The sequence below is a fragment of the Aplidium turbinatum genome, chromosome 1, assembly GCF_918807975.1.
Source record: "Aplidium turbinatum chromosome 1, kaAplTurb1.1, whole genome shotgun sequence".
Classification (NCBI taxonomy): Eukaryota; Metazoa; Chordata; class Ascidiacea; order Aplousobranchia; family Polyclinidae; genus Aplidium; species Aplidium turbinatum.
This window is the reverse complement of record NC_137472.1, coordinates 48193267-48206365: the sequence shown is the minus strand read 5'-3', so window position 1 is coordinate 48206365 and position 13099 is coordinate 48193267. Positions and strand designations below refer to the sequence as shown.

Sequence of the window (13099 nt, the reverse complement as noted above, 5' to 3'; positions counted from 1 at the left end):
ATTATTTTAGATAGAGAACAAGTTTCGATCATGAGCATGTTCAAAGCAAAGAGTTTCAAGTGACCAAAATGAATAGTGATCATTTAATTAAAGTTACGAAATGTCACAGTAGATACAAGTCTATGTTGATTTAAATGTCGGACGATGCGTTTGTCAACAGTTATTCATTTCCAGAAACAAAAAACAAACAGTGGCAACATGTCGTGATTACGATCAAAGTTTTGGATATTATTATACTGTAAAGTGCTGATATTTAGAGCAAGTAAGTTTTAGGTGGTGTTACTTACAACAATATAACGAGTAAGTTTTAGGTGGTGTTACTTACAACAATATAACGAGTAAGTTTTAGGTGGTGTTACTTACAACAATATAACGAGTAAGTTTTAGGTGGTGTTACTTACAACAATATAACGAGTAAGTTTTAGGTGGTGTTACTTACAACAATATAACGAGTAAGTTTTAGGTGGTGTTACTTACAACAATATAACGAGTAAGTTTTAGGTGGTGTTACTTACAACAATATAACGAGTAAGTTTTAGGTGGTGTTACTTACAACAATATAACGAGTAAGTTTTAGGTGGTGTTACTTACAACAATATAACGAGTAAGTTTTAGGTGGTGTTACTTACAACAATATAACGAGTAAGTTTTAGGTGGTGTTACTTACAACAATATAACGAGTAAGTTTTAGGTGGTGTTACTTACAACAATATAACGAGTAAGTTTTAGGTGGTGTTACTTACAACAATATAACGAGTAAGTTTTAGGTGGTGTTACTTACAACAATATAACGAGTAAGTTTTAGGTGGTGTTACTTACAACAATATAACGAGTAAGTTTTAGGTGGTGTTACTTACAACAATATAACGAGTAAGTTTTAGGTGGTGTTACTTACAACAATATAACGAGTAAGTTTTAGGTGGTGTTACTTACAACAATATAACGCATGGCAATAAAGAAAATCAAAGTTTTAAATTTGTTAACAGCATCTATTGAACTTTCGATCGCATAATAATCGTATTTTGGAAGACTTTTTGTCAAGTAAAAAATTAGACAAAGTTATTGATTTGACACAAACGTTTATCTCGGCAGGTAAATGTGTGTAAGTATTTAATATGCTATCATCAACACAACCTTTTTCAATAAGTCGGTTTGTTTTGGTACATCATCAACGAAAATATGAGATTAGGCCCATTTTTTACCAAGAGCGTCGCATTCTCATAAAGCAATCCGCTAAGTCAACCATTAAAAGTCGAGGAGTTTATAGTCAGTTGAACAAACGTCAAGTGATCAAACTAATTTGTTTTTGCAAGGGCAAGTAACAAAAATGTTTGTGCATTTGTTAAATGTCGTGTTTGTGATGGTGGTTGTTGCAAAGGTGGCTCGTTCAGCTCGCCAAGTTACTGTGCATTGCAGTACGGAGTCTGAGGACACTGCAATAAGCCGGATTGAACTGAAAACAAACCAGCTGAAATACCAAGCAGACCAAAACCGACATGTTCTTGCTAGAATAGAAAGCAGAATCAATGGAATGGGAGGACTCTGTGTTGGTAATTTTATTAAAATCAATTTGCTTTGCTTATTCAGAACATTATTATAGATATGCCTGCAGTCTACGCTAAGCAAATAGCTTGTAGAAGGAGCAGTGGAATAAGTAAGCGAATCAATAAAATATATAACAAAATGACATGATGATGCAAAGTTAAAAACTGTACGTAAAATGTTGACAAACGCAGAGAGTAAAAGTTTTAAAAATAATCTATTCATTATGACCAGGTCACCACGCGCATGGGCCTGAGACAGCTGTTCACAGTCACACTATAGCTTCTAGTTGTGATGAAATATACCACGACGGACATAGTCGTGACGGAACATATTATATATTTGTGAGCGGAATTCGTATTCAAGTTTATTGTCAGTTTAACAAAAGAGGACATAATTATTTGGTAAGTCATAGAGCATAACTAGGATTTACGCAATTTTTGTAACATACACATAAAGTTGTGGGAGGGCAGACGTATCAAAACGGTTTTTTAGTAAAATGATACAAAACTTTACATTATGATAAGTAATTAGAGACAAAATTAAAAAGAAATATCACAACAGTCAAATTTACTTAAAGTTTAAGGTTGAGAAACGTTTGATTGTCTTTGTACTGATCATGTACACCTGAACGATTTGTAATAATTCTTGGATAAACTATACGCGCACGGCTATTCATTTCAACAGCAGTGTGCTTTCTACCTTCGGAAATGTTCGTTTTTATTGGTTAAAAAGAAAAATAAGATAATTAGTTTTTGGTAAAACGAAACGAAATATTTGGTAAGTTTGCAATATTTTGTTTTGAACATTCTTACTGACTGTGTGCAGTGCAGCTAATTCTAAATCTTAGCTTTATGAAACTTATGTAGGATTTTGTAAAACAAACATCAAAAATTTATCTATCTATGCTCGAAAGTGTAACAAGACGGGTTTGATTGATTGAATCTTTATCCTCGGACTGGAAAAGCTTCTTGCAGAGCTTAATACTGGCAGTTTCGCATACTATAATAGACTGTAGAGGCTTTGAATCACTGCTGTAGGCCCGGTCACCGAGGTTGACAGAGTTAAGTTTTCGGCTGAAGGTTAAACTCAGTGCATATGATGCGAAACAACAGTGAGGCGTTTATTTGTTGATTCCAATGAAATTACCAGGTATTTCAAAGAAGAAAAACTGGAAATCAAGATTTTTACAAGACGTGGGCGGAATACAAAGCTGGTTTCGGGAATCCCGCAGGAGATTATTGGCTCGGTAAGCACAAATCCAAAATATTTTGTGCTGCAGCTATAAGCTAATTACCAGTTTTTGCAAGAAAATATTTTTCGCTTTATCGGTTTCATTTTGTTTCTTAAATTTTTACTTGGTAATTTCTATGTGAGTCATGGAGATTATTTTGCGCTATGGGCTAATCCGATAGATGCTTATTAGCCTCCCTTTCATAAAATCAGCCGAAATAAATTTAACAATCTCTGCGTATTATGAAATATTATCTAAAAACTTAACAAGGTAGTTTTTAAGTTATATATAACAATGAAATGAGCCTAGTACAGCAGCAGTCTAGATTAAATAACTAGGATAAATAACTAAGAAGATTTTTGGATTGTGAAGGTTTGGAAAATATTCACATCATAACTAAATCGAGAGCACATGAACTTTACATTGAAATGGAAGACTGGGAAGGCAAAGTAGCTGTTGCTTCATACCGGTACAGTACTTTGCTGATAAAATCTAGAGTATATTTGCTGCAAAGAACTTTATTCGAAATGAAATTAAATTATATTACATACGATTGGATTCAAAACGAAACATCTCAAAAGGTGTTGGTGCTAAACACCAGTGTTCAGCAATAATGGAAGAATCATCGAAGTGCGTTACGTTTCTACTTTGAATTCATAGCAAAACAAAATCGTTTTTTTTTAACAAACTTTGCTTCGAAATAATATGTAGGGGAGACCGGAGATAGCTCGGACGATTTTTTGAAAACAGACCATATTTTTTTAAAATTACACAGCAAGTTCGTAAATGTTATTTTGTTGTAAACCTTAAAGCTTTGCCAAAACAGGGTAGGAGTATCGTTTGTTTCAGAAAACCGGAAATGCTTATAAAAAGCATAATTTCTACGGTCCTCAAATGTCCAAAGTCACCCCGGTACCGGGGTAATTTCGAACATGCCTGGGGTCATCTCGGACAGCAATTTTATGCAGACGTTTTGAGTTGATTTGACAGTTAATACAAAATATTTGTTTTTTTTTATATGTCCCAACCATTATGTCTTTAAAATCCAATAAATTATTCAAAAGATCTGAAAATAAGATTTTGTTTAAGTTTGATTTTTTCCACGGGGATACTTCGGCCATTGTGTCCGAAGTATCCCCGACCACGTGACTACAGGTAAATGAAAAAAATATGGCTACCTGATTAACTGCTGGTCAAAATCATCACTTGCTTATCTGAGTATTGCTTTCTAACTACAACCTCAATCAATAAAAAAGTTTGTTTTGGTTAACTGTAACGGAATTATGACCTTATACGTACAATTTTAAAATCTTGATATCACTGATAAAATTACTTTTTCGGCCTCAACTTTCTAAGAAAACCAGACATACTTGCAAACTTTATCCTGATTTGTAATGGACCCACAAAGCTTTGGTAAACGTGATTTAACAATACTCTACTGTGACGTCAAATGCCTTATCCGAGGTATCCCCGGTCTCCCCTACGCTATGTGCAGTATGCCATGGTAAAATTTTGAAATATTTTTGTTTCGGATTTTTCAGGAATGTTTCTTGTACTGTAAGATGTATGTCTAGTAACCTATACTGTACATTAATATCGATGCTGCATTATTAGATTTTTTATATTCTTTAGGTCATTTTGGATAGAAAATGAAGGTTCAAACTACAAACTACGAATTTCTGGTTACACTGGAAATGCAGGTACGGAAGAAAAGATGAAATCAACACTTCATCAAAGCTTTGCTAGTTTGTAAATGATTGATTGCCGGAATTTTTGTCTTTGAGCAGAAAAAACTTCTATGAGAGCTTAATTCTTGCAGTTTCGCATACGTAGAAAGACTTTGAGCGTGGACTTCTCTATAACAACATCTGGACTGGAAGAAGCCAACGCCAAACCAACCCAAAATTTGACGTTAAAATCGCCAACATGGCAATCCTGTTTGCCGTGCAAAATGAGGCCTGGAGTTTGGCTTCCAGTCCAGATGCTATGAAAGCGACGTCCACGCTTTGAGCTACGAATGCAGGTCCGGTCACGGAGATTGAATGAATGAAGTTTCCTTTGAAGTGTTCTTGTTTATGAATTATTTGCTGTAACATGTAGGCAATGTCATGAGCAATACATGAAACTGTCACTACTGTACTGTTTCAAGGAAGGCTATCCCACTTCTAACACCGACTGACACCGACACTTCTGACATTGTTTCACGGAGTCCCTGACGTCTAACTATCTCTTAACAAACTCTCATATACAAACAAATAGCTTTTATTTGATCTCAACATGTACTCAGACTTCAACAAAAACGCCCACATAGCTGCGGTACTAAAACGATTGAACTTATTATTGGAGCTCGAGCTGATGCTGGAATGCCGCAACGTTGTTAGGAAAGCATATTTAACAGCGGCCAATTATGAGGTCATGGAAAATGCGTAAAACAAAAATGCGAAATACCAGATACAATCTGAAAGAAAAAAGTTCTTACAAACTGAAGGCTCGTTTCCAATATTACAGCCATGTTGTGTAGCTTGCGTCAGTGATCAAGCATTTTCTCCTCAGTTCACTTGTCTGTTTTAAAATTCAGTAACACTCTTTACTCAGGAGCGTGGCTTAAAAATATAAAAGATATAAACAATTTACGCTGTAACGCATATTATAGAAAATATGTTCTATCAAAAGCATAGACAGGCTACTAAAAAAGTAAAAATGTTACTATAAGTAATTAAAAAGGTTAGCTGCCCCGGATGCAACTTTACCATTAAAAAATCCCCTTTGAAGTTTGTTTGGTAATTACAGAAGAAAAAAGAGCAATGGCAGTGGTGGGAATCAAACCCAAATTAATGAAATGACTAGCCTATCACCGCCCTAACCCTATGCGCCAAGTCAGCCGATGGAAAGCGGATGACTTAATTTAACTATGATTTGCGTTTTTCTTTTGTTTCTCAAAGGGGATTTTTTAATGGTACCTTTTGGAAAGTTGCGCCCCGGATGCCTCCGTCACATCTTGCAATATCTCTAAATGCACCGGTTGTGGAGCATTCAATTGGTTGGAGGATTAGTTCGTGTTAGCCTGTTTGCATCTGTTTGATTTATCGCACATTTCGAAGTTTTTAATGATTCCTTTATTATTTTGTCTATTATATTTCTAAGCAGAAATATGTTTCAGGTGATTCGCTCAGCTACCATAACAGTCGCCCATTCTCTACCAAAGATCGCGACAATGACGTAACAATTGCTGCGTCTTGTGCTGTTCAGTATCATGGTGGTTGGTGGTACGTGGGATGCCACCATTCCAATCTAAATGGATTTTATTATAGGGGTGGTCAATACACCCCACGAGGAGTAAGTTGGAAATCGTGGAAGAACAAGCATTATTCACTAAAAAGAGTGGAAATGAAAATGCGGCCAACAAACGTAGTACATGTTCATCCATACCCGTATGCTCATGTCTATCCTAATCCGACTTCCCATTACTATACATATGCACATCCTCATGCACATGTCCATCCTCTTCCCGCTCCAACTCCTACGTATGGTCCACATGTCCACCAGCCTTACTATCCGAACAACAACGTTCATGTTCATCATTATCCATAAATTGGAGTTAGCAAGATGTGACGCTTCGATGTGTACTTTTGATTGTATAATTTTATTGTGTAGGTAGGGCCTACCGGTATTTGTCATTAGTTGTTGCTTCGTTTGTGCTAAAGGTAAAGGTGAGATCCATACTTGATTCAAGCATCGGGGAATGAGAAGATAAGGTTCTCATTGTACTAAGCCTTTGGCACGAACGAGAGTAGGGTAGCCAGTTCCTTTCTCTCTGCCGCCTTTACTTCAGCAACTACGCCCACCCAATTTATTACACCCTGGGTAGAAGTGAGCGGTGTTTGTCAACAACCGGCATAAGTCGTGAGTCGAACCAGGTTTGCATAATTGGAAAGCTAACGCCTTATCCGTTGCGCCATCCCACCGTGCTATTTGTTGTGTTATTTACAACAAAAACGCCTTTTAAGAGAAATAGAATCTCGTGATTTGGATCACATAAAAGTTTTGTCGATTACCTTATTGCAGTTTGTAATATTTCAAATTACAAAATTTTTTAATATATTTGAAATCACATAAAACCTCTTGTCGATTGACATAATGACGTTGTGCAATTCTTCACAAATTAAATATTTGTTAACATCTTTTGATTGATCGATTAAATGTTTATCCTTGGACTGGGAAAATTTCTTTAGGAGCTTAATCCTGACATTTTCGCATAGTTATAGAGGCTTTGAACCACCGACGCAGGCAGGGCGCCGAGTTTGACAGTGAAGTTTTCGATTGTTGAAGCGTTGTTGCCGGGAATTACTCCATCCCTTAGATGCCGTTGAATGGAGAGCCGTCCACGTGCGTTGCTCAAGCGCACACCGCAAGAGTTGAACCAGCGCAGCTTGGTTTTGAAGCTACTTCATTCACGAAGTCACTCGCTAACCAACTAAGCTATCAGGGCGGACTTATCCAAGCGGAGCTATCTTTTAAGCTTTTGCCGAACCTACTGTAGCCTACTGTATATCAAATGTGCCTAGTAGCCTACAGCCTTTGTTTGAACTGTTGCAAATATCCGGGAAGCTTCAGCATTGATCAATCGGTGGATCCAGAGATCAAGATGTAGCCTTTTGATTGGTAGCCTAACTAAACAAATTTGGCTGTAAGAAAAAGACTACAAACCACACGAGCAGCAACTGCATTACATTTCATCTGTCAAATGTAGCAGAAGGCCTTGTTTTGAATGACGATACCTTTACTTGTGTTCTTCAAGACTTCAAGAATCTTTTACTGTAATCCGGACGAACGTTGACGCTCTTGGAAACTTAAAGAAAAGTTTCAATAAACTTTGTGCATACCACCTATTCTATTCCAGGTATTTTATTAACTCTATCAAAACTAAATCTTGCGATATTTGGTAGTTTTAAACATTCTAAAAAACAAAAGTGGCATCTGATGAGTTGAATAAAAATTGAAAATCGTTGGCGCAAACTTGCTCTTGATACTTGACTTGTTCTGCCATGGCAAAGAAAGAGCATTAATCAATTCTACAATTATTTAGCATAGTGTTAACTCTAGGCTATATTGTTTCAACGTTTAGTCACAATTCAGGTTGCCATCGTCATTTTTGTGCTTGGAAATAACGAAAAAAATTTCTTCGCGTTACCAGTTCACTCTTTTAACAAGCTTGTAGTCTTTTAGACTCAATAAGTCGCCGGTGTTATATTTTAGTTGACCTTCAAAATTATTCGAAGGTAAATTGGGGCACATATTGCTGAGAAAAATTTTTTCAATTTACATACTTGACTGAGTTAAGTGATTAGAGACAAACTCATCTGGTGGAATGCCTGTAAGGTTAAAAAAGTTGTTAAAGGTGAGAGACGTGTAGTCCTTGGTTAATGATAGTGTCACTGCTGTAAGCCGCAGAATACTGTAATGGACAGGAGTTATTGAGTTGCTGTACGTAATGTGTGTGACCGAAAGAAAGGAGCTGGACACTCTACTCTCGTTTGTGTCGGAGGTCTACTAGTGTGATTAGAACCTTATCTTTCCATTTTCTGAAGCCCAACAACTGAGTGGGGGACTAGCTTTATTATTTTGCAACATGTCTTCATTTTCCATTCAGATTTTGCCTGCCGTTGTAATAATGCTTCGAGAGATGACAGCTTTTTGTTGATTGACTAACAACGGTGAGTTAACGATTTGATGTTGCTTTTCAAAAACAGGTAGGTTACTTTGGCTTTGGAAGGAACGACAACAGTGTTGTCGGTAGCCAAAACTTTTTATATTATGTTTTAGAAATGTGTCACTATTTTCTGTTTATAATTGTTTGGATCCTTCAATCAAGTTGAGTTCTAAGCCATTAGGCTACTTGTTTAACTCAAATCTCTATCTTTTAATCTCATGTTTGGAGGCATGTTGCTAGTGTATTGCTTCCAATTTCCGCCACTGGTTCTGAAGAAATACAATTCATCGACGGTTTTAATAACACCAGCCAACGTTATTGACGTTCAGTGGTTCAGAACAGATTTGGACTATATAGTATTTGGGTGGGCTGTTTTATTTTTTGCATACCAACTTTTCTTTTTGAAAAGTTTGATTTTAGTTATTCAAATTATCTTCTTTTTAGATCTCCATATTGAGCCCGGAACAGTGTATATTATTCACCCTCTTTTGTCAAGGAATTTCGTTGTCACTTTTGATTTAGGTACATACAGTGCATGTGAAGTTCAATATGTGCATTTCGAGAACCGGAAATAGTATTATTACCTGGTTGTGATACTGCGTGAGAACTGTTGTGTTGTGATTAAGTATCTCTATACGCGTGAAGTATAAATTTTAGGTTAAGGTAATCCTTGGTTGTTAAATCTGGAACGGGCGTCGGGCTTGCTGCACTATAAAATCAATGTAGCTTTAAAAAACATGTCAAATAGTTTCTAAATTACAAAATACAAGAAGAAAATGTTCACGTCTCGTGATGTAAGATTATACATTTTTGTTAAATGTAGCCTATATTCAGAAATAGTAAAATGCAAAATTGTAAAGGAGCCGATCATTCCTGGTTAGAAAAGTTTGCTGTCGTTACTACAGGACACTCTGAATCAACTTATTGTTGATCCGTATTTTAGAAACAAAAAGTACTTGGATTGAAAAAAAATATACCATATGGGATTAATTTATGGCAAGGAAAAACTATTGGTGTGATTAACGCTCTCGATCCATGGGTAAGCGCGGCCACTGTGCAAACAATGACTAGGGCCTATACAAATTCGGTCATTTTTACGCCGCTTGTTAAAATGCAAAGATTTTGAAGAAAATTCTCTACCACCTCATACTTATTGTAAAGTTTCAAAAATATCCAAATCAGGTTTAAATAATGCAAAAAAGAATAATAAGTAAAAGTTAAGAAAAATCAGCTTTGCAGCAAAATTAGTTCTTTTCGTAAAATTTCTAAGCTAATGTAGGGAAAGTTTTTGATCCCGTCCCATGCCAGGTCGAGTTAAGTAAGCAAGGTTGATTAATTCATTGCGTGTTTTTAAAAAAAGCTTATGAAGAATTTTTTTTGTAAAGGACACAGAGGAAGCAGCACACAACATCCATGAATTGCAAACGCTACAAAGAAATAACCAAAATAACGTTGTGATAAGAATTCTTTTTTCACCAGATTTCATCAATTTCTCAAATACTCTTTTCACCAATGGGGTGGATGCCGTGGATGGGGGTCTGGGTGATAAAAAAGCTGTTCATACGAGGGAGTAGGATGTGAATTTGGATACACATGTGCATGTGCCTGTGCGTAATGGTAATGGGCGGTAGGGTGAGTATAAACATGCGCATGACCATGTACATGCGGATGCAAAGATACACTGTTTGTTGGCCTGATTTTCATTTCCACTCTTTTTAATGAATAATGCTTGTTCTTCCACGATTTCCAGCTCACACCTCTTGGAGTGCATTGACCTCCTTTATAATAAAATCCATTTAGATTGGAATGGTGGCATCCCACGTACCACCAACCACCATGATACTGGACCGCGCAAGACCCTGCAATTGTTGCGTCATTGTCGCGATCTTTGGTAGAAAATGGGCGGTTGTCATGGTAACTGAGAGAATCACCTAAAATGCATCATTAGTTTAAAAAATTAGTTGTGAAGCATATATGTGATTATTAAAAGCTTATTATCTAGGCAGATACAAGCAGCTTGAGTAGGAGTTCATCTGTTGTTATAGCCTACTATACTTCAATGCTTTACAACCGATGTACTTAGAGATAATTCTTGGAAATGATTAGAGTGATAAAATTAATTACCTATGTTTTTTATGATTTATTTTTTTAATTTTGGTCAGCATTTTTTTCGACAAAGTATAATCTATGCAATTACATTGTTGATGGAAGTACATGCCGCCAAATTATGAATATTTGAAGGTGAGCTGTGAGTGAGAAAGTGTTGCAAAATATTGTCTGAGTCTATGGTTTAACATTCACAAAGCTCTTTATTTCTTTCCAGTTATTTTGAACTTTATGCTATAGATTTTTTAAAAGCACACAACTAAACTCGTAGTTGCTTGAGTAAGTCTACTTTTGTTTGTGCCCATACCTGCCGTTCCACTGTAGCCGGCAACATGTAGTCTGTAATTTGTGCTTTCATCATCTACCGAAAATGAACTGAAAATAGAACAACTTATCGATGTTAAACCAACTTTAGGACAGTATTATGTTCTGATCTTAGTTGTTTCATCCGATCTTAAAGAATCTAAGCCTCAAAATAAATAAAATCACAGTAATCTTGTTACATTGCGACATTTTGTTTTTAATCAATGACAAAGAAAATAATAATTATCAGATAGTTTGTCAAATTGGCTATGTCCGGCTAGGTAACGTAAAACTTTTGCTTCCTCCAGCTCCAGTGTAAATATGATTTGCATGAACAAAAAAATTATATGACCCAGTGCTTTAACCTATTTGCAAAGCTTGATTGAGATTGTGCAATTTGCATGCATTACTTTGTGCATCACTTTGGGATAAATTGACAGCAGTATAAAAAGAAAGCAAAACATCATCCAGCGGTTGTTAACTATAGCTAGCAGCATGGCTTGGCCTGTTGAAGATGAAAGTGGATTACTTCAGCATCATGTTGAGCTTATATTTAGTTCCTTATGAATGTCTAGGTTTAGAATAGATTTGGGCTAAAAGGCATTTTTACCACTCTGCAGGCTATTCGATTCTTTACCTGTACGTTGCAACAGCTTTATGTCCCAGCCAGTCTTCCATTTCAATGTAAAGTTGATGTGCTCGCGATTTGGTTATGACGTGAAGATTTTCTAAACCTTCACAATGCAAGCGTAGGCTATTGTTTATTTTTGTTTTAGCTTGTCTGCGTTAATGCAAAAATCTTCAATTCCTCAATCATGCAAATAATTAGGCCTAGTAAAAATATAATTGCTCTTAAGATTGGGTTGTAGAGGTTTGCAAAAAAAAAAAACAGCAGTTGATTAATTTTAAATTTATCAACTTTATTTCGGTGATTTGAATGAAAACAAAAGCAAACTTGTTTCATAAAAAGTTTGTAAGTTTGTAACTGACATACGGTTGCTACAAATACCTTTGACTTTTACTCTTACCTAGCCAAAAATCTCCTGCAGTATTGCCAAAGCCAACTTTGTACTCAGCCCAGTTTTTGTAAAAATCTTGATTACCAGAGTACCTTCTTTGGAATACCTAGATTCAATAGTGAAGTCGTGAAATCTACCGTGGTATATAGATTTAGAGAAGCAAAACCATTCTCGAAAGCACCGAAACATTGGCCACTGCTGTAATACATTACAGCAAATGGGATATGGTTTTACAATAATTTTGCTTTTATACGCAATCATATGACTTCACATTTCATTTAATGGGTCTAATATTTTTTTCATGATATGAATATTTCAAAAATTATGCAAATCAAGTAATTAATGAATTATTATATTACGACATTATTATAACTTACCATATAATTAAGACCACCTATCTTGTCAAATTGGCAATATACTTGAATACGTTTTCCACCAACAAATATATAATACGAGCCATCATGAAGATTTCCATTGTGATGAATTTCATCACAGTTAGAAGCTGGGTTGTGAATAGTTGCTCCATGGGCACCTGAAAACAAATTGCAATATCCCGGCCAAACTAGATCAGTCATTGCACCTTCGTGAACATGTGCGTACAGCAGTTTGTTGAGCTTTCCACTTTATATCCTTTTGTTTAAATCATATTTCACTTTTAGCTAAATGTCTACAGGAAACTTCAAATCAAATATTTTTCAGTAAGTAAAATGAACTATCACTAGGAATACCTCCAGCGCAGACAGATCCCATTCCATTTAACTTGCTTTCTATTCTAGCCAGAACATGTCGATTCTGATCTGCTTGAAACTTCAGCTGGCTTGTCTTCAATTCAATTCGACTTACCGCGGTGTTTTCAGCGTCAGCACCACAATGTACTGTGACTTGACGACCAGAACGAGCTAATTTTGTAACAAGCAACAACACAAACACAACATTTAAAAAATCAACAAACATTTTATTTCACGTGTCCTTGCAAAGAATTGTTTCAATTCTATTAGAAGCTTTTTTTAGCTGACTATAAATGTTTGAAGCAATTCATTTTTACTATCTGTGCTTCATGACTTGGAGCCATATGCTAACTACATATAATAGGCTACTAAACTTTACTTAATTAGTTTTACATCTGGGTTTCGTCTGAGACTGCCTTATTTATTTCATTACTTTTCTATCCATTTGGTATAATTT

The 13099-nt window shown here is 35.8% G+C and overlaps 2 protein-coding genes across 2 annotated transcripts; one reads left to right on the top strand and one right to left on the bottom strand.

Annotated features, from left to right (window-relative positions):
- The first annotated feature begins 1319 nt into the window (after positions 1–1319).
- Positions 1320–6943, top strand: LOC145777161 (microfibril-associated glycoprotein 4-like). Its single transcript, XM_082588469.1, has 6 exons — positions 1320–1550; positions 1777–1946; positions 2695–2791; positions 3149–3245; positions 4409–4476; positions 5937–6943. The coding sequence occupies exons 1-6, from the start codon at positions 1328–1330 to the stop codon at positions 6365–6367; spliced, it is 1086 nt and encodes a 361-aa protein (XP_082444595.1). The 5' UTR covers positions 1320–1327; the 3' UTR covers positions 6368–6943.
- Positions 6944–9220: 2277 nt separating this feature from the next.
- LOC145781733 (microfibril-associated glycoprotein 4-like) lies at positions 9221–12878 on the bottom strand. The gene is made up of 6 exons (XM_082593406.1): positions 12643–12878; positions 12292–12446; positions 11924–12020; positions 11533–11629; positions 10900–10967; positions 9221–10417 (listed from the first exon to the last, which is right to left on the bottom strand). Exons 1-6 carry the CDS (start codon positions 12866–12868, stop codon positions 9993–9995), a joined length of 1068 nt encoding a protein of 355 aa, XP_082449532.1. The 5' UTR covers positions 12869–12878; the 3' UTR covers positions 9221–9992.
- Positions 12879–13099: the final 221 nt, after the last annotated feature.

Excerpts from the sequence above, each read along its gene's own strand:
- LOC145781733 (XM_082593406.1), bottom strand. The coding sequence starts at position 12,868 with ATGTTTGTTGATTTTTTAAATGTTGTGTTTGTGTTGTTGCTTGTTACA. Across the intron at positions 11,630-11,923 it reads TGCAGGAGATTTTTGGCTAG|GTTTAGAAAATCTTCACGTC; the intron begins GTAAGAGTAAAA and ends TGCATTGTGAAG. Across the intron at positions 10,968-11,532 it reads AAAGCTGTTGCAACGTACAG|TTCATTTTCGGTAGATGATG; the intron begins GTAAAGAATCGA and ends TTCTATTTTCAG.
- LOC145777161 (XM_082588469.1), top strand. The coding sequence starts at position 1,328 with ATGTTTGTGCATTTGTTAAATGTCGTGTTTGTGATGGTGGTTGTTGCA. Across the intron at positions 1,551-1,776 it reads AATGGGAGGACTCTGTGTTG|GTCACCACGCGCATGGGCCT; the intron begins GTAATTTTATTA and ends CATTATGACCAG. Across the intron at positions 3,246-4,408 it reads GTAGCTGTTGCTTCATACCG|GTCATTTTGGATAGAAAATG; the intron begins GTACAGTACTTT and ends TATATTCTTTAG.